Raw genomic sequence first — 26,863 nt, forward strand, 5'->3', positions numbered from 1 at the left:
ATTTCGACTTGCGAATACATTGGCTCAGTGCTGCACGCGCACGCAAAAAAATCTGCGGGTTAAAACAATCGTTGAGAATTTTTTTTTAAATCAGTATTGCAAGTAGAAAACTGGGGGATCACTGAAACCTGCAAAACTGCAAACAAGCTCTAAGAAACCTGACATTTCGTGATTAAATTGCTAACAAAGGAGCTTGCTCTGTGCAAACAATTCGCTAGCTGCACACTTGCACGAATATGGTTAAAAGACGAATATGGTTAAAAGTGGACACGGAATGTTACCAAGTAGAGGCAATTATGCTTTCAAGTGTCCAACTTCCCGAACAATCTCCATTACACAGTGCAAGGATCGAACATGAACAAAAGGGAAGGAACAAACGTGTTTGTTTCTTCCCTTTTGCCTTATCTTCATGCTGTTAGTTCAAAATGACCAAACAAACTAGCATCTACTGGCACCTCATCTACTGGCACCCAGACTTCTCTAACCTTGTATCAAATCACATGTGAAATTCTCACAATTCAGTAACAATGCTCAAATTCAAAAACCAGTTTGGTTTAGAGTATGAAATTAACTGTTCCATTTTGAAAGATGGAATAAACCCCAAGCCACTGTCTGCAACTTCTTTGGTCAGTGCCGACACATCAATTCGCTGCATAGTCACAAGATTTTGAAGACAATTGGAGAAAAACTTGCACAAGTACAAGACTCAATTTTTTTATTCACCCTTTCATTTGCAACACGAGGTAGACGGCCCTATCAAATGGCAATGCTGGCAGTGGCATCATTTCTCTGACCACTGTTTCCAGCAGCATTTGAACATTATTAATGTTATTGGCTCAATAAGTTCGTGGCAGTGTTTAAACCTTAACCTTCACAAAAAAAAGCACAGATGTGGATAACGCTCTTGGCCCTTCGATTCCAGCTTGTGCAACATGTGCGACACGTTTACTGCTGGGCATCACTACAACACTCGCAACCACATTGAAATGGCTTGGCTGTAAGGCTTCAGTTTTCGCATCTGTAACACAGGCTGGGAAGCTTTATACAGAGTCAAGAAAAAAGCAGTTTCTGCGTGCGAGTGTTTAAATTAGTCCCAACGGGCATTCCGTTGCAGAACTGCAGCCAGTGATGGTGCCCGGTAATGGAGGTGCTTCCCTTCTCTCGGCGAAACAAAGTGCTCTTGGAGGAGTGAATATCCAGCCACACTAGTGAATGTAAGGGAAATAGTTGAAATAATAATGAAATCAAAGGTACAGCATGCAGCCTCCCTCAAGACTACACAATTCACAAGACCACCTTTGATAAACAATTTACAGCAGTAAGTTGACATGTCAGTCCTATCACAAAGCATGCTAGTGTGGCTGGCATAGCAGCAAATCTCTTAAGTGTTGCAAAATGGTATCCTTAGATTATGTGTTTATTTTCTTTGGCATCGACACAAAATGTCTGACCAAAAATAATTGAAGTACTTCACAATCAAACGCAATCAAGCCTCGGAAAGCTTAAGAAAAAAAAAAAAAGTGAGAACTTGTTTCACTTTTTAAACTTAAACAGGCTGCACCAACTATACAAATGCACAGCAGAAATAATCCGTCCTTGCAAATTACGAAAGAAAACAGTCGCTACTTAAGAAACAGTCCATATTTTCATAAGAAACTTTTACAGAATCGCGAACAGACCTACAAAATGAATAGTGTCCAGAGGGCTGAAGATCAAAGGGAGGAATGCACTCGGCTCATCTCGACACAAAAAATATTCTTAAAAAATTCCCCGCCCAACAGCCCTAGCAATATAAGCGTGTGTGCCCCTTCTAGATGCAAAAGTTCGTGAAAACAATAACGTAGCAAAGGAATATTGACAACATGCACAGCAGGTCCAAAAACGCACTCAAACGTTAGCATGCGCAGCTGTAAATGCTTCCCAATCACGCTTCCGCCAATGCACAGCGGTGGGCGACTTTCACAGCCAATTCACTTAGGCACCAGTGCACACACTGTCGATTCTGTTTTCTCTGTATCCAGATGTGCATTGTTAACCCTATTCCAGACACTCACACTTTTATCATAGTTATTACCATAAACAAACATCAAGCACACCGTGACAACTGATACCAGGTAGCAACTTCACATGAACCATCACGGAAATCCTTCATGAGAGCTCTTGTTTTTAATATTTACTTGGGAATAAAGGGAACAGAAAGCCTTGCCCAACATTTTGTGAGAAAAGGTAGTCTGCCATGCATAAAATTTAGCACCAAACTTTAATGCACTAGGGACGCACCATTCAATACCCTTCAGGATGAAACCATGCTAGCGTGTCTTTGCCGTGCCAAGGTGTACACAAAAATGTTACACCCTTAAGAGTAAAAGTGATAGCCATGGGACAAATCAAATGCACCTCTTGCTCTTTTTACACCTTCAAGGGTGCAAAAAATTTCACTACCCCTGTACGCATGCCACAGAAAATAACCATCACAAATGAATCCGAGTGCAGTCAGCCCACCTCCCAGAATAAAATCGACGCCAAAACACCATTCACAGAACTTTACACATGGAGAGTGCACCAGAATGGCCCATTTTTAAAGCCTTGACATACTGAGTACCACCAATGCGCAAAACTCCGACTATCAAACAGGTGCGCCCGACTAGTTGCGTCTTAATGCCAAGTAAACATCCAGGCACGACAACACACTCGTTCCAGCGTCAACTTGACGTCAAAACCACAGCCAAGACAAGTCCGGTAAACTAAGCTTTCATACCGAAGGCATCTATGATGTGTATACTATCTAGAAACGACACGTTGAGCAAACAACACATTTCATTAACAGGCACAGACACAACACGAGAAATAACTGTGCTCCTACTACGGCCTGTAAGCGTTTCAGCGTGCAGTGAAAACGTCAAGTGGTCAAGACGGTCCAAATCAGTAGTTCCAGTTGCAGGTACACATCTAGGAGTACTAATCACGGTATGCATTAATTAATGGTACTCTTTGCCAGGCTAGTTAATTCACGTATAGAGAAGACATAACAGCACGAACAAAGATGATCACATAGAAGAATCTAAGCTCTTACGTTCTTTTATGCGATCTTTCTTTATGCCATCATGTCTTCCTTACGTGCATTATTTGTCACTTCAATTCCACAACAACTGTTTAATTCCCCCTCCCCCTCAAATACGATGTGGCGCCCAACACAGAATGAATGCCAAAGAAAAACAAAACAAAATGGGCACCCAAAGTATAGCCACACAAGCCTAGGCCTACATTTCAAGGCCTTACGTACAGCTCAAGCGGCTGCTCTCCCAATGCCTGTGATGACCTAAAACAAGCGCAGGGGTACAATTTTGCACCTTCTCTCTCTAGCTCAAATCCTGTATGAGGCTTACGGTATCCTGTATCAGTTTACGGTATCCACAGTGCAAAGATGGTTGACCATGCCGCCACTAGGGCGGCAACAAGATGTAAAAGCCACACCCCGCTGACGTAGGAGTGTGGACCAGCAGAACCCCGGCGTACTTCATTTTATCTGGCCGTGAGGACAGAGTCAAACCACTCAGCTGTGTCTGCTTAATTGTTGAGAGTCGAGGAAAACTTTCTGGTCGCAGCACAGACACAAGGTAAAAAGAAAAAAGAAAGAGAAAACAAGGAGATGACAATGAAAATGTCAAGTTTTCTCAACACATGATCACAACAGATATGGTATGCACCACAGGAGGAAAAGGCTCCCAGGTGCCACGTTCGTACACGCACACACACATGCACACATTCACACATATGCATGGTGTTGTGAGAAAGAAAAAGAACTACGGCAGCATATTTTAATATTGTCCATCTGCATCATACCGGAGAGAAAAAGAAGATTCTCAACGGCCAGGGCAGTGTAGTAAAAAGGCATCAGTTCAGAAGAAGAAATGATGTGGTCTTGAACTGCAAGAATGTCTTGTCACGCATCTTGCTGCATCTGTCTGCTTGATCGGCGCAGGTGGACCCGTTGGTTTGGCAGTGCTGCAGTGGTGGTGCGTTGCCCACAGCTTCGTCGCGACAGGCTGGCGCTACAGCAGTCCCTTCCCTCTCTCTCGCACCAGTTAGCATTAAATACGACGCGGCAGTGAGATTGCTTGAGCCGCTGCTATGTCCGTGTTTGGCAGCTTAACAGGTTCCTGAAGGAATCCAGCTGTTGAGCCATCTCCTGCAAGCAGGTGGACCAAGGCAATATGATTCAATTCCAGGAATTTATTTTCAATTTGAACAAGTCAGCAAACTATGAAGACAAAAAAAAAAAAAACAAGCATTCACAAGCTAGAAGCTAGCACGAATTTCAAGTGCAAGACGCTTTGAATGGTACAATTTAAAAACTAAGTTATTGTCCAAAATTTATCTCAAATTGATTGCTAACAATTTGCTTTAATTTTTTAATTATTATTTATTCCCCCCCCCTACACCATCCAGTGGCTAACCTGTAGGCACCCCATGCTTCATAGGAATCGGTTCAGTAAGCAAAAGTTTCATAGGCGTTTGCAAGAAATGCCGATAACGTTTAAAAACAATTTGCAAGTAGACCCTACAACGAAGCTGGAGATTTTTTCATCTGGAAATGCTTCACTTAACGTGAATTTGCAGCACTCCAAAACTGCTAGAACTAGAACCAGAACCGGTTTCTGCGCACATTACACATTAACCCAAACTCGCTTTCACTGCACAAAGTTTTTCTCAAAGTACTTGTTAGCATCTCAGTGCTCATTGCACTCCAATGCACCGCACCACAATACACCGAAAGCTGCAACCGCACTCCAGCGCCATCTATGGAACTATTCCATCGCACAGTGGCAAGGCTAGTGGATCTACTAGAGTAGTGGCAAGCAGCCACGAAGTGGAGGCAAGAGGCAAAGAAAGCTTTGTTTTAAAATCTAGAGGCGAGCTAGAACAGTAGACAGATCTAGAACGCCAAGTAGGCCAGCGCTGAATCTGCATCGGCTTGCAGCAGACGACAAACAGTGTGCAAGCAGCCACTGCAAACAAAACAGCTTTGCAAACAACAAGCCCCAGCGCCAATGATAATGGTGGCATGTGCGCTCTCATGCTGCACTTAAAACACTGTGCAAATGTGCACTCTGCACAGATGTGAAAGGGAACACTAGCTATGTGTTCAAATACCAGTTCTTGCAAAGCATAATTTAAAATTGCACTCACCACTATTTGATACATAAATGTGAATTTCAGTGCCAGAACAAGCAGAAGTACTGGCTATGTGCAAACCTGGGGTTCCCTTCCATAATGGCACACAATGTACAGCTCAACTCATGTACCATATTTTTTTGCATATAATCTGTCACCACATATAACCCTACATTCCCAATTACAATGGTCCGGGAAAAAAAGAAAAATATATATATATATACATATATATATAAATCCACGCATATAATATGCGGATATAACTGCATACAACCCTTAAATCTTTGCAAGAACAGTCGCCACTTGCAGATAAACGACCCGTCCACGTCATACGTATCTTCAGCCAGCAGCTCAGTTCCCCCATTCTTCGACGATGCTGACGAATCTGGATCCACACACCAGACGTTATCGTGGACAAATCAGTCACACGATATGTAATGTGATTCGGATCATTTCGCCGCTAGCACTCCCACGACAGTGGATGGCAGTGCTGACGGAGAAGCCCTCACACAGGCAACGGCGACAGAATAAACACAACCGAGCCGTAAATGCCGATGGTGATTTGGCTGAACGCCGTATCACGAAGTGCTTTGCGCGGACGGAGGGAGTGCCGTGGTAACAGGCAACGTACGAGTTTGCCAGCGCTGCGTGCGCTATTCCCCAATTACTAAACGCAAAATGGCAACCTGTAAAGAGGAAGAGAGTGGGCGACCACGAAAGAGGGGACAAGGGAGCTTCAACATGCAAGGGCTGGAAGAGGGTCGGGTTCCCTAGGGAAGGACGAAACTTTGCATAGCGGAGAACCTTGCCTTGAAGCCACACTTCAGGGCGAAATTCGCGTATAGCCCGCACCCCCATTCTAATGCAAAATTTTTGGGAATTTTGGTCCGGGTTATACGCGAAAAAATACGGTGATGCACATCAAATGCACTTTTAAGCCAGAACGGGATTGAATATCTCGATCATGATTGGATCTTTCGCTGCAAAGGGGAGCCCACCACGGTCGAGAAATTTGGGCCTAATCAGTCTTGACTATGATCTAAAGTGCCCATGGGCTAACCTTATAAAGAAATAAGCAGGTTGAAAGGGAGTAAAAGGGATTTGCACCACCTACCAGGAGCATGACATTACGGTCCCAGGAGCGCCGGTGACGACGCACAACGTTGAGCAATGCGCAGTACAGTCTTTCAAGCTGCTCCACAGTCGCGCCTTCTGTCTGGTTCACTGTCCTGTCCTCAAGCTCCTCCAGCCAGCCCTGGTTCAACTGCAGCACCTGTGCCGTTGTGGTGGGCTCTGCTGGGCCAGCACCATTTAGACGAGAAGAGCACATTGAGGAAGTTTCAGAGCTGGCTTCAATACATTGCGCCAATGAACACCCCGACATAAGTACACACAGTTGGAATTGATTTGAGCCCTAACTGTATGACAGCCAAGTTTTATTTCTGACTGCTTACACTTCCCTACTCTATTTCTTTTCCCACGTGTTGGTTCAGTGGAGATTTCATGCTACACAGCAGCTGGGGTTTTTTTTTTTTTTTGTCGCTGTTTTTTTCCAATTTAAGTATTTGTGAACAGTTCATAAATTCCATCGTTTGTCACAGTCCCGACAGACAGGCCACACAGGTCATGATGACGACTACCCTCCCAATACTCAATCTTGGTGTTTTTCTTTGCGTGCTTTTTCCTTTTTTCTTTCAAGTCACAATTCCTGTGCGTGATGACCGACCGGCAAGTCAGCGGTAAGTTGTGCCCCATGTAAGTTGTGCCCCATCGAGATGGTGCCACGACCTTTTAAACCAGAAGCAACGAGACATTTCTTCACCGTTGATTCTAAGCAATGATGTCGCTTACGGACTGCAGAAAAGACCTGCACATAGGGAATAACTGCAGTGACCCACGTCCAGTGAACATGTTTAATTTTCAAGGGTAAAAAAAAATTAAATTTTCAGGAGCAAACAGCAAAAGTAATTTGGTATTCCGGAGTAAGACATCGGCCCTGTCATCAATCATGTTGGAATTCCTGTGAAATACCACAGCCGGAGGGGACACTTTCAAAGTGCTTGCTTCTGCTATTAAAATTGCACTACTTTGTTGCAGGTTTTTATACAGCTGATGGAAATTAGGTGAGCAAATGCAATGCTCGGCTCCAGATGAATACTGTTGCTATTAGGCCTTACTGAGGTGATCTCACCTTCAACGGAGGACGCATCCTCTGTCACATCGTCTGCTTCACTTTCTTCTACTCGTGCCGCCTATGATAAACAAAACAAAAATGAGCAAATGACTGACGGCACTGCCCAGTCGCTAGTAAAGACAAAGCATTGCTAACAAGCAAGTCACTCAGAAGGTGCAACGTAACGACAAGACAAAAAATCTTTCAGTCCTGTGTTAACTAACAGCACAGCAGTAGTCACAAATGCAGAAAACCTTAGCGGGCCCTTATATATATTTAGTATGTATGAAATTATTTTTGTTTAGTTTACATACTTACATATTCTTTAATCACTTATGAAAGAGTACAATTCGGCTGGTTCAGGCAACGTGCCTGTAAAGGTGGACATTACTTGCTCAGCAAATTGCAATGCCTAGATGGCTAATTAGGAATAATTGCTGATTAAGATCTCTCTCACTTCTGTTTCCCAAAAGCCTCCCTCTAGTATTTTGGGGTGGTATTAACCGCTGAGACCATGCTAAATGAACAGTGCAGTTTTCTGTGCGAGTAATGCCTGCCTCCTCGGATAATCCACTTAGAAAAGGTCAAACTGTGCATTTGAAAGAACATTTTTCAAAAGTGCTGTATTTGAAAAATAAACCTGCGGCTTCTCGTTGATGACATTGCAGTGACTGATTTGTGCAAAGCTGGGCACCACACTGCCAACGTCGTTATCGTTTCGATGCGAAAGAGTGCCAATAACAGCTATTGATGTAAAAACCATCTTTCCAGTAGAGAGACTTGAGTTCCATGTACTGGAACTCTTACAAACATGGCTGAACATTTCTGAGTGCACATTTTACTGAGTAATGATGGCCACTTCTGCTAAAGAAGGACAAAACACCAAGCCCGTTGCCGTGCTCAACAAACCGTGTGCTTCTAGTCATGGCTTCTAAGCTCATTCCTCCACAAACCACGACCGTGAACAGCTTCGCGGTAGCAGCAGCATTGTGAAACTCACTTAGAAGTCGGGCAACTGGATAGGCGCTGAAATGTTCCCTGGGGCAATCATTCCTTCCCAATCCCACACTTCGTCAAGTGCCACAGGAGTGCATCAATTCGACATCAATTTGGCATCGAGTGCCAAGAATGCGAAAGCGTTCTGTTCACCTTGTCTTGCGATGATTTGCTGGACTCAGCAGCGTCAGGACTAACTTTCTTTGACCCTGTGGGTGTGGCTGCCTGCCTGGTTTCCGTCGATGGAGACTTGTCCTTTGCAGCAATCTTGGCAGCTGGTGGTTGTGACGTGCTGCAGTTCTTTCCCGTTCCATCCGAAGACGACCGCCGTCGCTTCGCTGAACTTCTAGGCGCAACTTTATCTGCACCAAATTCGAAGTTGTTATGCCACACCGTTGTGTTGAGTCACAATGCCAAGACGATACGCTCAGCTTAAAAAAAGATTTGCGACAAAAGAAAAGCTACATGGCACAAGGCAACTATATTACAGCGCTCTGGCATTTCACAGCGCCTGGCAACAAACTATTACGGGGGCAAACTAAAAATTCCTAGTTTGGTTCAAAAAAAGGTTGCAGCTAAAAATTCCACATTCATGCAGGAAATTCTCGAACAATCATGCAGGAAGACAGACCTTTCTTTTAAAAGAAAAATACCTTGATGCCTACAAAAAGAAAAAGTTGGCAAATGGTGAAAATTTGGCCATAAAGCATCTCCCCTTTCAAGCAAAATGTTCGTAACACTGCTTGCCGGAGTCTCTACTTGCAGCAGTTGTATATACTTCTGGCTTCCTTTGTTGCCTTTTTGGGCAAAAAAGAGAATGCACAGCAAAAAAAGCTTCAGTTTGAAAACAGGCCGTACATGTTTCTAACAGATGCTACGAGGGACATTCATAAAGTTTGTATTATCAGCACCATAAATTTGGAACAAGTGCACAACGATGCACGTTAAAATGAGTGCAACTCTCTTTTGTTGTAGCAGAATATAATTTTGCTCTATATAATATTACAAAGCAATGCTAGAGCACCGAAACAAAAATGGCAGCGTTCAGCAAGAAACTTTACTGAAGCATGAGGAATGATCAGCTTTCTGTTTTTGAAGGGACGCAAATGCCAAGGAGGTTCATGTCAAGCTGGTGGCAGTGTGCGGCGACAATGCCCCGGCTTATGACACAGACACTGCAGTTTCAATGCGGTCAAACAACCCTGGACGATGAACAATTGAGTGGCCAACCACAACTTGATGGCGAACAACCAATTTCATGTGCAAGTGGAAGCTCTAGCGCTTGCCAACTGGCAGACAACTGTTTGGATTACGCTTAGGCTCGGATTAAGCTGTCATCCGAGTCTCATAGCTTAAGTTCTGCTCCACTCGGCCATAACACGAACTTTAAACGTCCCCTTGAGTATACATTATGGAGATATGGCTGCAAGCGATTGACCAGGAATGCCACTTCTAATTTTAGCCACAGTTTAGACCAAGAATATTAGTTCTGGTTAGCAGAATCAGAAAAAGCCATCATATGTAGTTGACCTGACCAGCCAACAGATCAGGCTCAGATGCCAAGCAAACATTCAGGTGATCTGGGTGTGACCAGTTCCAGGGGCCCATTACTGACATCAGAATAATTATTGCTGCTCATTTGCTGCCCAACACATCATAAAATTCTGAGCTAAAATTCTGAGGTAGCACAAAAGGGAAATTGGTGCGTTCACTGAAAATTTCGCTGAGAAGACGAGATCACTTTTGCACGCAGGTATTGCGACAGTATATGATGCACCGCACCAAGCAGAAAGCGAGAACATCATAAAACAATATGCAATGTAAGACTGCATTCCTAGTCCCTTTACATAAATTATTGTAATGCTTGATAGCCACAAGTTTCCCATGCTTGAGAAGTATTCTTGTGAAACTTCAGCAATTGGTATGATTTTGTTCACATGAACAAAGAATTGCAACACATTAGTCATTATACAAGATAAAAATAGCAAGGAACCCAGAAGCAGGGCCCTTCATCACAACCACCACCATCGCACGTCCCTCTGTTATGGCCAGATTTTCATTCCTTGAAAGGACTACATTTGCCATTCTATCCTTTAACAGTTGTCTCATTCTGTTTGCAAATTACAAAGAGAACGGACAGTTGGTGCAGCCCTAACTGAAAAAGGCAACATGCCAGGTGACAGAAGAAAGAGCTCAGTCTCCCCAAAAAAGGCCTAACATATATACATGATTTGTCTCGGCTGGACCAGAAAAGAAAATCGCTAAAAATAAATGTAAGGCCCACTCCGCTCAGGCAAATGGTGCCCAATGCAGTATGCAGTGTTATGCAGAAAGCCTCAATGTGATGCCAATGGCATTACTGAATACACTTATGCAGATGCTGCCCCCCCCCTTTTTTTGCCCCCCCCCCCCCTCAACCCGCAATCGTGACGAGGTGCAGCCCTTGGAAAAACGGTCCACCCCTGTTCACCATCCCTGAGATACCTTTGCACCAGAAACAGTGAATGATATTGCCTTCATAATGGATTAATTTCTCCATGCATGCACGCACCTGATGCCCACCTAGTCCTCAACACCTTCACTTCCGCGGCTACTCGGGCTCTGATTGGTGCAGCACACTTGTGGATACAGTTGTTCTCCGTGCCATCTAAGGCGTTAGATGTGCCTCTGATTTAAAGCTTTTCACAACAATGCCCAAGACATCGTATGCCACGCATTCAGAATCCAAGAGCAGACAAGCTTGTATTCTTGCTTTCAAATTTTGGGCGGCCAAGTTTGGAGTGCAGCCCTTACTCGAGTGGAAGCGGTAATCAATAACATGCTTGCTGCATTCTTAGTGAGGAGCCAATCTGAACTAAAAGTGCATTGGTGCCGACTGCTGTGAACATGACATTCTGCATAACTTAAGCTATACGCCAGAGTGCAACTGCAGGCTTGAGCAATGCTTAGTGGACAGTAAGCCAATTGAATCAGAACGCCTGTCTCGTCTCAAGATGACCTATAGCCTTGTAACCACAATCGCTCCGAGTGCTAAGCTCTGGCATCTAACTTTCAGCGACACCATGAATTGATTTTCCTTTTTCGCATCCAGACCTGAACTAAACAGGATGCAGATGCAGGCATGACCAGCACTTTTGTTCAAGGGGTTGCAGATTCGCATAAAATGCATACTGCATTAGAAATACTTGAGCCCTGCTTTGAAGACACCACACCATTGCCTCGAATACTAAGGCAAGGTATCCGATTTCATCTCAAAATGACCTCAGCAGTGGACCACCAGCCAATCAATAAGTTAGATGCTGTCATTTTACTGGGCATGCAATTAAACCACATAGAACTTGGTGCAGTCACAATCCCAAGCAGGCAGGCGTAGAGCTTGAAGCAAGTGCCATTTTACCTGTGCATGGCCAATGACTCGTGACAGCAATTTTGCACTCAAATATTTTTCCCCTCCCTGCCTTATTGCAGCATCTTTCTTTCCCGTCATCCTTGGCTTCTTTCGTGGCCCACACGATCTCATACAGCCCCTAACTGAAAGCAAGCCTCTTTTGTCAAGAACTTTCCCCCTACTGAACCACCACCAGGGAAGGAAACCTGAATCTACGCCGTTCCAGACAAGCACAGCCCAGCAAACATGAGAGAAACAGGGGGCGAGGGTTCTGAGGGAGACCCCTACCGATCACAGCGGGCGTCTTTTTGCGGCCGGGCAGAGCAGCAGCGGCGTGCCGCGTCACGCGGCGACGGTAGCTGCCAAACCACAGCGACTTGCGACGGCGCACCACGGGGTATGCCCGCCGGTCGCCGCCGGACGTCTCCCCTCCTGGGCACCACCCGCACACTAGGCGTGTCACAACACCGCCGCAGCTAAAACCGCGCGCCGACGCTCTTGCCAGAGGGCGCTTTGCCACAGTGCAAACACCTTGCAGACAAGCCACAGCGGCCACACATGGGTCCACAAAGTGGTCTGGCAAGAGCCACTGCACTAAAGTGGGCCAAACGAGCACAAGCAACCTCCCCTCAGGGTGTCTAGCAAATCCAGTTTTCCCGATAACATGACCCTTTCAGGTTGTCTCAGACTACATCAGTCAAGCTTCAGTTTAATGAGATTTCATGCGACAAGCACCAGATGCATCTACGTTCCTGGTACAATGCCGACCGCACTGTCCTGGCCATGTGGCAGAAATGCTGTTGACCGCAGACGCCAACGCATTCAGGGCTAGTCACATGGAATCTCGCTAAAGTGAACATGTCACCGGAAGTGATTACCCAGGAATACCGCCAAAGCTCTCTTGCATCCGCAACTTCAATCATACCCATGCGATAGTTACACAATGGCAGAGTCCGGTTCTTGACACTACAGTAAAACCTCGTTAAACTGTACCCGCTTAAACAGTAGTTTCATTTTAAATGTAGTAAAGTCAAATTCCCGACTTAGCGGCCATTGAACATAATGTGCTTTGTATCCGCACAAACCATACCAGCTTATTGCGTACGTATCGGTTAACACGTAGTGTTTCCCCTTTTCGTCGTGCAAATGCAGTGGTCAACGTCTCCATCGGGCGGCCTGGCAGAAAAACAAGCCTCGAGAGATCAGAACAACAGCCTCCAAGCACCTTGAGCGTTCGCGCATAAAGCCATATCAACATCAGCATCATTTTCAGCGCCATGCCACCGTGCCAGAGAGCGTTGTGGCGTCGTGCAAACAAGGACTTGCGTCATGCCGAATCTCGGATAAAAAGACGCCGGGTGCTCAGCATAGAAGAAAAATTAGACATTGTTCGTGCTATCGAACGTGACACAAAGAAGTCAGCGTTGGCATGCGACAGGGATCTACTGTTGACTACGGTGTGTGCAATTTGGAATGCAAAGAAGTTGCTCGACAGCGTTGCTGCGACCGCGAAAACATGTCGGCTGCGTCGGCTACGAGGTTAGACTTTTCGCCATCGTTGGCTCTGTTGTTGTCGAAGTGTCGACTAGTGAAAGTGATGAGGATGACACGGAAAGCGACAGCAAGGGCAATTCAGGCCTGACAGTTGCAGAAGCTGTACATTACGTCATCCTCGTGAATGCAATCGTCGCGGCGAGAACGGCACCCTGCAATGAAAATGGCGCATCGCGACTTCTGCAGCGCTACCGCCCACGCCCATAGAGAACATGCAACGCCAACAAGGAATCTGCCGTGCGAGTGTTTGCCGAGAAGAGGGGGCTGGCTGAAAAGCTGACTCGCAGCTTCAGTAAGTTTGAGGCCGCTATCGTCGCTGCTAGGCCATCACGGCATCAAACGAAAATAACACTTTTGTCGTGTGAAGTGAATGCCCTTTCATCTCACTCTCTGAGTTCCGTTTTTGACATATAAGTGGGTGATCTCATGCTATTTCGTTTAAACAGCACTACCGTTTAGTACATACTTTTTCCGAGCTCCTGCCACCTACGGTTTAACGAGGTTTCACTGTATATACAAAGGCGTGATTGAAGATGGCACAAATGCTCCTTTATTAGTGCCTCTTGTATCACAGGCAAGACAGGCAGGCAAGTGAGGAATTTTGTTCATTTGAATCGTGGATCCTGACACACACATGGATACATACCAGTGAAAAGGACTAGCCCATGGAATTAGTTCTGCATCATTCGAACACAATCTTTCAACGCGGAACGATTTCCCACACAATCTGCATGCCTTCCAGCGTCTAACTGGTCCAATTTTCACATGTCCTTTCACACTTCCCGAAATATGCGCCGCTTTTTTTGTTGTTGCCGTTCCCTCTGCCTGCGTTGCATCGTAGTTTCGGTCACTGTTACTGGCCTGGATGTACTGACAGAGGTGGCCCCAGCCAATGCGGTGCCATTCTGCAGATTACGGCATCTAGGTGCTGTGTGTGCAACCCTTGTATCGAGCCAATGCGCGGACACGCGCAAGGCAGAAGTCCTCGCAGAGACAACAAAATGTGTGAGCGCGTCCACCGGCGCGACCCATGCTCCGCGCTCGCCTGTGCAGCGTTGAGCACGAGGGGCTCTACGGCACATGTGACATATGGCGCCATGTGGGCCTCAAGAGTGAATATTTGATTCATGCATCGAATTATTCTAGCATTCGCCATTCAATTCGTTTCAGTGATATCAGAGTATTCACACACCCCTATTTTTTAGTATTGTGACAGGTTCATTTACTAATTTAGCTAAAATCATTTTATTTTTCCCTTCAGTTTAATGCTCAACTTTTTAACTTCAGCCTACTAGTATCTTGAAACGACAGTACAATGACTGTAGATTACAAGGTCGTGCTAGATGGGAAGAATAAACGTGCCAACAGTTGAACATGTCAGCACGGCTTTATGTCGAGATGAATGGCATGGTCACATTTTGATGCCCATTTCACATTATTTTCACTGGCACACTTCATTTCTTGCACACACCAGTGCGAAATTTCAACGATGTTTCAATGCAATGCTTGGAATTAAATTATGGGGTTTAATGGGTTTATGGGCCAAAACCACGATTTGATTATGAGGCACGGCGTAGTGGGAGAGTTCGGAAATTTTGACCACCTGGGGTTCTTTAACATGCACCTAAACCTAAGTACACAGGTGTTTTCGCATTTCGCGCAATGCTTGGAATTTCCCTCCCAACAATTCCCTGCCCTCCCACTTGTCCCGGGTTGCTAGACACCCTGAATATCATATTGAACAGGTGTAGCACAGACATTCTAAAAGGCATGTTGACAAATAACCAGTTGCACAAATAAAAAAAATTAAAAATAATGTACAGATACAGCAAAGCACGAAGTGGCCACAGCGGTCTACACTGCTACATTCAGCAAGCACATATTCTTTGTGGATACATTATCAGCATTTCATTTTGAATACACGAACCATTGTGCTATGCAACAAAATTTTATTTTTTACTGCAAACAATTTCTGTGTGCCTGTGTATATACAGATCAACACCCACAGCAGCACCAAAACGATGGTGGAAGCCCGACGACCATAAACATAGCCAAGGGCCCTATTTCTAATTATTCTTTTCATTATTTGCTTGCCACCTGTAGCCGTGAACAACCGATCCCGTAGATAACTGCAGCGCGGCAGTGTGCAAACCAATGGATAAGGCTGAGAACAGTTTAACAAAGCCTTTAAGAAATATTTTTAAAAATATTAAATTCTCGGGTTTTACGTGCAAAGCTACAACCTAGTTATGGGCATGGCACAGAGTAGCTCCAAATATATTTTGACCACAGGGCATGCTTGAACGTGCCCCTAAATTTTGCATTTCGCCCCCCTTTACAAGGTAATGGCCCTAGTACAAACACCTTTGGCTCTTTACGATAATGGAGCCATGATTGGAGCCACGTCATGTCACAGCAGCTTCACATCTTGCACATATGTCAAAGTGGTTGCAGTCAAAAGTGTTTATTGGCACAGGCATGCCCAGATTATCATGACAGAGCAATTTTTCATCTTGCACACTTGCCAAAATCCTCTTAAACATGTGCTTGCTGGGAAAGAAATGTCCAAATGGTCACACAACTGCAATTTTATATGCAGCGCACCAGTAAGAATGAAATTACGAAGTTTTACATGCCAAAACCACTTTCTGATTATGAGGCACGCCATAGTGGAGGACTCCGGAAATTTTGATTACGTAAGGTTCTTTAACGTGCACCTAAATCTAAGTACACGGGTGTTTTCACATTTCGCCCCCATCAAAATGCGGCCGCCGCGGCCGTGATTCGATCCCGCGACCTCGTGCTCAGCAGCCCAACACCATAGCCACTGAGCAACCACGGCGGGTACCAGTAAAAATGCTCGAAAACCATTGTCACATGGCAAAGCAACATTCTGCACTGAATCTTTTTGGAACCAACATTGATTTGCATAGGATCTGCCTTTCAAGTAACAAAACTGCTGTGTCAATGCACGATGCAGCGCGCATTTGGTTTCAGATAAAACTTCAGGCGTCTCGGAAATAAGAAAATTGACTCGATAATGCACGTTCCTTTTCTTGTTATTGGTCACTGTACTTTCATAACTACTCTCAAAAGCTTTGCACCATCCTAGCTTATAGGGGTTCTTGGGATGCTCGGCAAACAGGGTTATTGGAATGCTACAAATTCCTCCTCCACTTGTCTCCACGGCAAGCTGTATGGCAAGTTGTTGTACGGCAGATGGCTGTCAGCCATCTGCCATACAACATTACACGGCTTGCCACATTATCACATGCCTCCTTGACAATCATTTCTCAGAAAAATGAATGATGTCATCATGATTTGTTTCATAAGCACCCCTATGCAATACAGGAACTGTCTGCCCCACTGTATTAAGTTGAGAGAAGCATTTCAACTTCAATGAAAGATTAAATCCAGGGATTTTACGTGCCAAAGCTACGATATGATAATGAGGCATGTTGTAGTGGAGGATTAATATTGACCACCTTTAATGCGCCCAATGTGTGATCCACAACATTTTCGCATTTGGCCCCTATCGAATTTCAATTCACTGCTAGCAACACTTGTTAGTAAAAATATGCAGGAATAATATTTCAGTAAAGGGTAAAGCATTCTCTAGGCACTGTGCATCTTTGCAATCAGGCTCGTAGTTCACTGAATGAATGCTCGATACTACTGACCCTGTAAGCTCACCCGAAGCTAAGCAGCAACACCACCGCCCCTCGCTATCCAATCACGAACTTGCACAATCAAACACGCTGCAATGGGTGCTTACCTTTGCTATTCGACGAAGGCCTGGACGACGACTGGCTGTCTGGTGTCGACGCATCTGGAACCTCGACCGCAGCATCCTGAGCAGCAGCCGTCTGTGTGGGAGGAGGAACTTCGGTCTTGTCTCCCGCAGTTGCGTCGGCCGTGCCGTTCTCCGCAGCGTCCTCTTCGTCAGACGCGACGACCACCATTCCCCGAAGTCTCCGACTAAACCTCTTGGGGCCTGCCTCTTCATTGGACGCCTCGGCTTGAGGCAGATCAGGTACTGGGGCATCGGAGTTCACTGGGGCAGGTCGCGGAGCGACGTGGTAGTTCTTCGGTACATAAGGCACTGGCTCCTCTCCTGAGGGAAGGAAGCAACAATGGCAATTAACTTTCTTTTATCCTTTAGCGCAAGGGCTGCTTAAATAAGCAGTGCTGATACGCCGAAGGGATACTAGAAATAAAAGTAATTTGAGCTGAATTTGTAAATTACACTTGTACAAAAACTAGAAGAAGCTCCTCTCACTGTGAGACAAGGCTTGCAAAGGCACAAAAACAAAAGGCTGGTGGCGATGCCGCCCTTCAAGTTCCCCTCCACACCAGCTTGCCTTGGCGCATTGGATTTCCACTATGTCTGTTCAAACCTAGTCAATTTTTTATCAGTCTAACTAATCATTAGAATGGGTTCACTACTAACGGACGTCACCTCACGCACCTCCCAACGCAAACATTTTTTTCATAATCCTTCAAGTATAAGCAGAGTTTGGCATAGTTATCACAGCAACACAGTGCTTGAGCAGCGGTTCCCAAGACTTCTGCGAGAGACTGAAAAGTTACTTGCCTCTTTCCTTGCGGGCCTGCACAATGTCCTGGCAGATCTTCTCGAAGCCCCAGTCGAGCTCGGTGTCCACGAGCGCGTTGGCCGCGTCCTGGAGGGCGCAGGCCCTATGCCGGATGTTTTTGTCTGCCAGGAGAAAGGGGCCATCAGACGGAGGAACAGGAATGCCCAAGTACGAAGTAAGCGGCAAACGAGAAATGGCCGAGATAAGAAAGACGATGGCACAGCCAGACATCGTTATAAGCAGTCGCATCCAATGCAAATACAGTCAGACGCCATCACAACAAATTGGCCAGTGTAACAGCAAGGCCTACTTTCTATCTAACAGCTACATTGTGACTACCATCATAACGAAGAATTTTACAATGAATTTGCCTGTTTAAATAATCTACGCATCCCTGTCACATTCTGGCGTTCTAAACTGAAGTTAGGCCGAAGCGTCTGCAAATCCTTTGTTGATACTTTGCGTCGGCAAAATGCAAGTCTAGTCGGTGACCCTATGGAAAGCAATGAGAACTCGGTTAAGAGATCAGAGTGATGGCGATAAGCGGTCAGCCAAAATATTAGTTTCAATGGCAACAGGGCAGGGGATTCACCGCGACTATATTTAAACGGGAATTATCGTATTTACTCGAATCTAGGCCGGCCCCGATTCTAAGTCGAACCCCGAACGTTCGAAGCCAGAAAAAAAATTTTTAAAACTTGCATCGAATGTAGGCCGCATAAAAAAGTGAGGACAGCGTTCACAAAGGAAAACAGCATATATTTAACATGAACATGCCTGCGGGCACGCTTGCGGGTGCACGCAAGCTCATGTTGGCGCGCCCATGCATGCGCAGACAGTGCGGCACAGCTCGCATGCATCGAAATGCGGTGCGATCTCGATGAACAGCTCCTCTCTGTTATCGCGCGCTTATTTTCCTTATCGCTGTCATCTCCTCGTTGCAGCACATGCAAAAAGCGTCTCCCATTGCCCCCTCCAACGACAGATGTCTTTCTCATCAATGCCGAAGTCCCGCCCGGCTTGAACGTTTGACGATGCCTCTGCGGCTAACAACTTTTCGTTTGAAAGCACCGCCTGCTTCGTGCCACTACACTAACGGCACGCTATGGGCCACGCCGCACACCGGTACGACACAGGTCAAAATAGCGACGTCGCTCGTGTACTTCAGTTGGCTACTGACGCGGCTAATAGCGGCTGCAATACTGACTTTTCTAGATGGCGCTAGGATGATGGCACCGTATTTATTATTTTTTATTACAAACCGGCGCGTTTTTTAATATCCTCGAGCTGACCCTAGAGTTTAGTATATGATTATTTGAAGAAAACTATCGGCCTAGATTCAAATAGACATAGTAGTATTAGGTTGGTATGCATTAACGAAGTTTTACTGCAGACACGCTTAAGGACACCCCTTTTTTTTTCCAGATTTTGACAAGGTGTGTCCCTTACATAGAACAGGGTCATTCAGTCTAACATTTACTGTAAGTACCAAATCTGCCGTAATACTCCGTGATCACCCACCACCACAAAAGCGAACACCATCCCTTTCACAATGAATTCAGTCATTCATTCCATTCATTCACAACGCGCCATTTGCGTGCTGCCATGGAGGAATGCAAGGAAGCCAGTCGTCGCTGCACAACAGATGTCAGAGGTCATCCTTCGTCTGTGAGAGGTATAAGCACAGCTTTCCCCACCCAATAATAGTGCGTGAAAATTTGGTGATAGGCGCATGTGGAATGAGCACACCAAACACGCTTGCTTCTCAGAATGTTACTTCTCGAAATTTTGGGCTGTCGAGTTGGGGTGCGGCCCTTACACGGGTGCGGCCTTTAAATTGGTTTATACGGCAGTTTTGTTTAATTTCAGCATGTTCATTTTTACTTACTAGGTGCTGGTAGGAAGGCAACCTTTATTAAGTAAGCCATTATGCTAGTAAGCTGTTATATTAAAACTTTGCGTATTTGGCTCACACCAACTTGGAAAATTCAGCAATTCCCACTAGCTGTTCTCACCAGCCTGTGCTTTATAATACCACATCAAATGCCCATGCACTCATTTATTTATTTATTTATTTACAATACCCCTAAAGGCCCTAAAAGGAGGGTGTATTACATAGGGGGGGGCTACAAGAAAAAACACAAGCGTACATTCAGGTACAGCATACATAAAAAAGAAAAACATATACAAGTGATTTTTACCGCTCAACAAGGCAGTGTAGTTATCATATTGAACCAAAAAACAAAAAAAGCAACGTACATAAAAACATCAGGAGCAAGCAACAACTCACAAAGCATCAAAAATATCAGGGAAACACACTTAAGAAAACACAACATTTTTAACAGCACGTCACAGTTGTGCAAATTGTTTCCTTAAATTTGGCTATGTCAGTTTTGTCATGACGACTATGTATGTCATGACGACTGGAATAGGGCATTTGACCTTGTTCCAGTCGTCACTCATCGCACTTGATGTCAAGTGGTAAGCTCAGAAGTAGGGGTGGTGGTGCTGGAAAAAAAAAAAAAGAGTATGCCCTCGCTGTCTGCAAAGCCGTGCCCCTTGCTAATGAGAGGCAGGCTTTCCCGTAAAGTGTAGACGTTTAATGGCTAAGTGCGCTTTACAGGCGAAATTTCGCTAGTAGCACGAAATCGCAAAATACAGCACAACATAGCCCCAATATTCTTAGATTTGATAGAAACAAATGCTAAAAACCATGTTTGCTCCTGCACACCCAACAATATACTCGATTTGATCCGAATATTCGTATCCAACCGAATATTCGAACATATCCGAACATATTTTTTTAATCGAATATGATTAAAAATATAATATTCGATAATATTTGAACTTTTCAAATATTTGCACACCCCTAGTTATTTTGGATCCTACTTGCTGCACTACAAAGGCATTCAACTGTATACCTTCATTATTAGCCACACTGATTTTGTCAGGCCAAGGAAAAAAAGATCAGGACAGAGTCCTAAGTACGTTTACTTTGATGGCCGAACAATAGGTTCTCCTACCGATTCTCATGGTCGGTCGGCAGCATGCCGTGCCGATACATTGGCATGTGAACAATGCTAAATTACAAGGTTGCATGAAAGTTAACCAAGAAATGCTGACACTGTCAAGCGCTAAACATACCACAGATTCTACCAAGACATACCGCTAGGTGTTACAGTGTAAAAGTACTAAGTGAGAGCAAATAGACTGCAGAAATTGATGCTGAGATGCAAGTGCTTCAAAAGGTAGCCAAAGTTTATCCCATGTCTTTAGAAAGTCACCAGATGGTTCATTAAAGGATGTGAAATTCCTTGTGCCATGTATACTTACTCTTCATCTGCTGAGCAGATGAGGTCCCTGAAAGCCATGAAAACACAGAATAGTCAGCAGTAGAAATCTAATGCCAAATATGAAGTCCGTGCTAACACATTCGTTCACACTACAACACTTGAGATGAATACTTAGCCAAGTGCCGTGCTGCAACGCAAATACAGTCGAGTCTCGATAAGTCGAACTCGAAGGGGCCCGAAAATTTGATCGAATTAAAAGGAAGTTCGCATTAAGGGGGGACACCCCACTTATATTTGCATTTTTTATTTGTGGCCACAATTTGATAAAACTTGCATCACTTATGTATTTTGACATGCTGATTTCAAATATTCAATTGGTTTTCCCATGCAACAAGTACTTTTCAAAATATAAGCAATTCATGTTTTTTTGTATGGACTAATTTGGAGGCAAGTTCTCTCTACAATGCTGGCTGTTAATGAAGGAGACTGGCACATCAAAATGATGTTGAATGATCAGAGGTTGCAGTGCTACAAGAATGAATGTTCTAAACTGATTTATGCCGAAGTTACAGCATGTCAAACTTTTGTAAGCAGAAGGCATTAGTGAAACCCTGGAGAAATTATTACTTTTTCAAAATTTCTGTAATGATATTTGTTCACATTTTAGGCCTACTGCACTCCCAATTTGTCCACCTTTCTGACGAAAAAAGAATTATTGCAATAAGATGAGTAGAACCAGAGGTATCGTCACTCCAAAACTACACTACCATCAAAAATGTCGTTTTGAGAAAACGAGAAAAAACATGTGAGGACATGTTCATGGTGATTACGGCAAATGCTTGAATACTAAATTGATCAAGCATGATACAGGGGTCCAACCAGGCAAGAATGAAACTTTCGCTTTTTTAAGGGGGGACACTGTAATTCATATAATGTTCATGATGTTTTCCATCAATATTCATGAAACTTTCCATTCTTGTTAAGACTTTTGTGCTGATTTCAAATATGTAATTATTAATAGGCCATTTAGTTCTGAAGATAAATGAAATTCATTGTTCATAATTTGCAGAAACAATAGGGGGAAAAAATGCGCTACGAAATTCGTATTGGCACATGCCTGGGTACTAGAAAACATAAGGAACATAATGGTAGGAATACTATTTTGATATATCAAATATTAGTAATTTTATAGCAATTCAATCTTTACTGTTAGAATTGTGGCTACCATACTGTCTGATCTAAAGCAGAACTGAAAATGTTTAACGCATAAATTCCAAAATCTGACCCTACATTGTGTACAAGTGAAAAGTCTGTGTTTTGAGAAAACTAGAAAAAAGGAATACATCCACTTTTAATCAAAAGTACAGAAATAATTTTGCATTATTTTGCAGTGAAAGTGGCTAAAAGCCACCAGGAATGTAGTCGCTCTGACCACGGCCACCCAAATGCGGCAAAAACATCGTTTAGCGCCGCTCGCCGATTTCCGGTGGCTTGCATCGCGCGCGCGGCAAGGTTGTTCACGCGGGTCGAGCTCCATGCCGACGCGATATCGCCGCAACACGCGCACGTGATAACGATCTTTATGGCGAAGCCAGATTACCGTTCGCTTTTGCCTACTGCGACGCTGCCGCCGCACACCTTGCACTTGACATCAGTCCGTTCACGGAGTCCACTGAGGAAAGCGAAGCCTGCCTCGGCGTCGACTGGCGCGGCTGCAACGCCGTCGGCGCGAGTGAGCAAATCCAACACCCGCTTTGTTGCTGGCGTTGACGCAAGAACTCGAAGTTTTTTAGAGCATTCATCTCCCTCTGCAACAAATCCGCACGCTGCAACATTGCAGTGTCACGCCCACGACCGGCAAGCCGGTCGTGGTCACGCCGAACGCAGCCGCTGTCCGTAACGATTTCACTCATTTGTGAGCTGGCTAGGCCTACTTCGGCATCATTTGCGGTTGGCGGCGAGCTTCTCTCGATGCTTTCAGAAGGAATGGAGCGCTTTTGAAAGTTATAAGCTGATCGCTTCTTCTTTTTGCCGAACTTGTGCCTCGTGGCGAACTTTCCCGGTGGATCGGACATCGTTGGGCATGTGCCAACAAACCTACGAGACGCGCAGTCGCGTCACCTGCGGAGTGGAGCAGACGATGGGAACCTCGCGCAGCCAACCACAGCACGCGTTTTTGGTCACGTGCGCTAGTCAACGAATCGGATCGCGCGTTCGGGCTTTTTTTTCTCCCCGGATTTCAGCATCACTGGCGTACCGACGGAATCACTTTTGGCGGGAAATTAAAGAAGGAAGGCTCCTCTTTCCAACGAGACCAAGATGGCTGCGATCGCGCACGTAGAAAAAGAGCTACGCGCCGCGATAAAAAGGGCTGTTTTTGCGCGGAATCCAGCTCACAGTGATGTTATAAATTGATATTGCGGACGAAATACTCTTCCCCGAGATTCGAAACTTGGTGAATTAAAGGAATATTAGCTGTAGATATCGAAAATTTCGTTTTCAAAAAATCGATTTTATCGCGATTTTTTTCGCCGCAAAGAGCCGTGTCCCCCCTTATAGGAAGCTAACTGAATGGAGGACTTGCAGTCATGCATGACTGCAGGTAACACATAAGTGGGAATTTCCACAAGATTTATTCACACATATTTACACATTACAGTCAGTTATTAGGCGCATCAGTGCTCGTACCAGGGTGTCTACCAGGTTGACATTTCCAAATTCCCTGAGTTTTCCAGGTTTTCCCTGAGCACCTTTGCAATATCCCCTGAATGAGCCAGAACTTTGTTTTATGTCAAGACAGGCTGACACCACGTTGCCCGTTGCTGTCACTCTCTGGTAAGCATGCTTAAACAAAAAAATGACTTAATCCAGTTTGAATAGTAAGGAGTAATATCTATTTTATTTAAAAAGAAAACAGAAGGAAGGTGCTAGTAAAATGCACAGCGAAAGAAATGGTAAAGCCCATTCCAAATTGAGTCGAACATATTCAAATACGAATGAAAAGGAGATGCATACATAAGTAAATATTTTGTAATATGAGCTATTTCTATCAACTGATAGCAAGCTCATCTGTATGAGGCCCTGAACTTTGTCACAACTAAGGTTCTCTCTCAGCAGCTGGGAAGTCAACCTCAACTGTCCTGACATACTCTCAGCCCGTGCACAACATCTCAGTGTTGGGTTTCACTGCTTAAAACAATTTATTTTGGTTTGGATGAGGGACACCTGTATCTCAGCGTCAGTCAACACAAAAAAGGCAGGTTGCACCCATTCTTCCCCGTTAATTCCTCAGTGCGTCGGTCCTTTCTGTTCTCATCCTCCTTCTACCACGCTTTCACCACATGGATCATCTGAAGCATCCTCTTGGTCAATTGTACAGTCAACATTTGATTTTTCGAGCTTCCTAGGGGCCGAAAAAAAATTAATGCATGTCTTTAACTGCCTTTAAGGGCTAAAATTACCACAGGCACGTCTGAAAAAGCTTTGAAGGCCTGCCAGTACACTTATTAGGCATATCAGTGCTTGTACTGTGACAGGAGACGGGGTGCACGCATGTTTAATTAAGGAATACATACTGTGTCCCGTGACAATTGCCCCCTTCCCACGCTTGTTATACTTCACCGCCAAACACTATTGTACTGAGGCGAAGCTAGCTTTCGGAGACTGGCATTACGTAACGCGTTGTGTGCTCTGCGAGCTTCAAAGCCAATCGCGATTCTTTCAATGAAAAACACGGCACCGCAGGGCAAGAAGCTTAAGAGCGAACATAGAAGCAGCTAGGCCTAACGTTGCCGCGATGGTGGTTACGGCTGCCAGCGGGTCTGCGTGCGAGAGTGCCGGTTCGAGGCGGCGAGATAATCAAAATAGCGGGGGTGGCGGCTTTGATTAATGCGATTTCAGACCTGCAGTCAGGGCAATATACACTGACTATATAGAGTACATGGTGGTGCCGCAAAGTCGCGCAAGTAATCGGGCATGTCCGAAAAATCGGGCGTCTAGAAAATCGGTCGTTAACTACTCTGGCAATACATCGTGCCGACGACACGGTGTCAGTGACGATTCGTTGCGATTCCTCTGTTACTGGAGCCAGCATTAACACGGCTTTCGTTCCCTTTCAATAAAGTTACAGCTAATTTTCCCTGATAGAAGCACAAATTCCCTGAGTTTTCCCCGAGTTTTTCCAGACTGTTCAAATTCCCTGGGAATTCCCGGTTTTCCCGGTTGGTAGACACCCTGTCGTACTGTGATAGGGGGCGGCCAGTGCACGCGTGTATATTTGAAGTTTTGAAAAACACCACGTCCTCGTGCAATTGCCCCTTCGAATTTTTGGTGTTTCACCGCATATGACTGCTGTATCTGGGCGAAGTTGACTTTCAGGAACTGGTATTGAGTAACGCATCCTGCCATTGGCTAGGATTACAAAGGCGGAGTCGGCACCATTGCTAACAGCAGCGAATTATTTCAATAAAAAACATGGCACCAAACAGCAAGAAGCCTGGTAGCAAACGTCGAAGTAGCTAGGCCTAGCGTTGCCGCGGTGTGGCTACGGCTGCCAGCGGATCTGCGTGCGAGAGCGCCGGCTCAAGGCAGCGCGATAATCAAAATGGCAGTGGTGGTGGCTTCGATTAATCACAATGCCGCTTTTTCTTTTGCTTGTGTTTGCTGGTTCAGTGGAGAAATACGTTGCTATGGCCATGTTGAGCTCTGATCTTCGTCTTTATGATGATGCCAAGATGGCGGCGCTGCGTCAACGGATAGCCGAGCGAACCACGGTGTGACAGCGCGTTTCGAACCCCGATTTTTTTTCGCAATTTTTGATGACAGCACTTTATGAAAATGCTGTTTTCTCGATTTCTGCCAACTTTGTTATAAACATTTCACTATGAAGTAGATAAAGGTCCAAGAATCGCGAAAAAACATTAATCGGAAAATTGATAATTTTGCCAATTTGACTAACGCTCTTTAGAACGTGTGTTTTTCAAGAGTACATTTATTTGCACGCACTTAGGCTCTGTAGCTTTCTCGTCACTGCCACAGAAAGTTGTCAGCGGGTACACCGCCCGCCCAACATGACAGACATGTTACCGACAGGTTTGGTCAGCGGTGAGAGACAGAGAGAAACGCACCCGTGGGGTTCCGGTCGGGGTTGTATTCGAGCGCATTGGAGCAGATGAGCTCAATGTCTTGCAGGAACTGGGCCACGGTCTGGTACTGGTGCAGGTCTATCTTGACCATCATGGTCTCCATGTCCATGGGCTGCTTGATTACCTCCAGGTAGTCGGGCACCTCCAGCGCATCCACGGGCTTGGCAAACATGCTGTACCGCCTGTCGCGCATCAACTTGGTCAAGATGTCCCGCAGGAACAGGCGCAACTCCCGAAGCCTGCGCAAGAGAAGGTTCCAGGGCTTCAACGTGTGACTACGTGATGAGGCGGAAGCTTGGGCGAGTTGGTGTTTCAATATCGACATGTTTGCACAGCGCATAAGACGAGGACTGAAGGAAGAACAGTGCCTGTGTTGTGTTCTTCCTTCGGTCCTCGTCTTCGGCGCTGTGCAAGCATGTCGGTATGGTATGCCTGCAACTACAACTATGCGATCTGCAAGCTTTCAGGTCCATAAAATTTGCCTGCATTTCCAGGCCTCTTGGAGTGGGAACTTGCATATTGCGCTCACTGGTGCAGTTATCCTC

General features: G+C 45.2%; 1 protein-coding gene across 1 annotated transcript in view; it reads right to left on the minus strand.

Moving 5' to 3' along the window:
• Positions 1 to 698: 698 nt before the first annotated feature.
• The window catches only part of LOC126527997 (ATPase family AAA domain-containing protein 2-like), a 67,186-nt gene continuing 41,021 nt past the window's right edge, over positions 699 to 26,863 (minus strand). Inside the window, exons 18-25 of the mRNA XM_050175838.3 lie at positions 26,301 to 26,557; positions 17,881 to 18,003; positions 17,062 to 17,400; positions 12,021 to 12,164; positions 8,498 to 8,706; positions 7,367 to 7,427; positions 6,290 to 6,468; positions 699 to 4,189 (exon numbers count right to left, since the gene is read on the minus strand). Of these exons, the coding sequence (XP_050031795.1) occupies positions 4,130 to 4,189; positions 6,290 to 6,468; positions 7,367 to 7,427; positions 8,498 to 8,706; positions 12,021 to 12,164; positions 17,062 to 17,400; positions 17,881 to 18,003; positions 26,301 to 26,557 (1,372 nt within the window). The 3' untranslated portion in view covers positions 699 to 4,129. The remainder of the gene's footprint in view (positions 4,190 to 6,289; positions 6,469 to 7,366; positions 7,428 to 8,497; positions 8,707 to 12,020; positions 12,165 to 17,061; positions 17,401 to 17,880; positions 18,004 to 26,300; positions 26,558 to 26,863) is intronic.

Source organism: Dermacentor andersoni, chromosome 9, assembly GCF_023375885.2.
Source record: "Dermacentor andersoni chromosome 9, qqDerAnde1_hic_scaffold, whole genome shotgun sequence".
Classification (NCBI taxonomy): Eukaryota; Metazoa; Arthropoda; class Arachnida; order Ixodida; family Ixodidae; genus Dermacentor; species Dermacentor andersoni.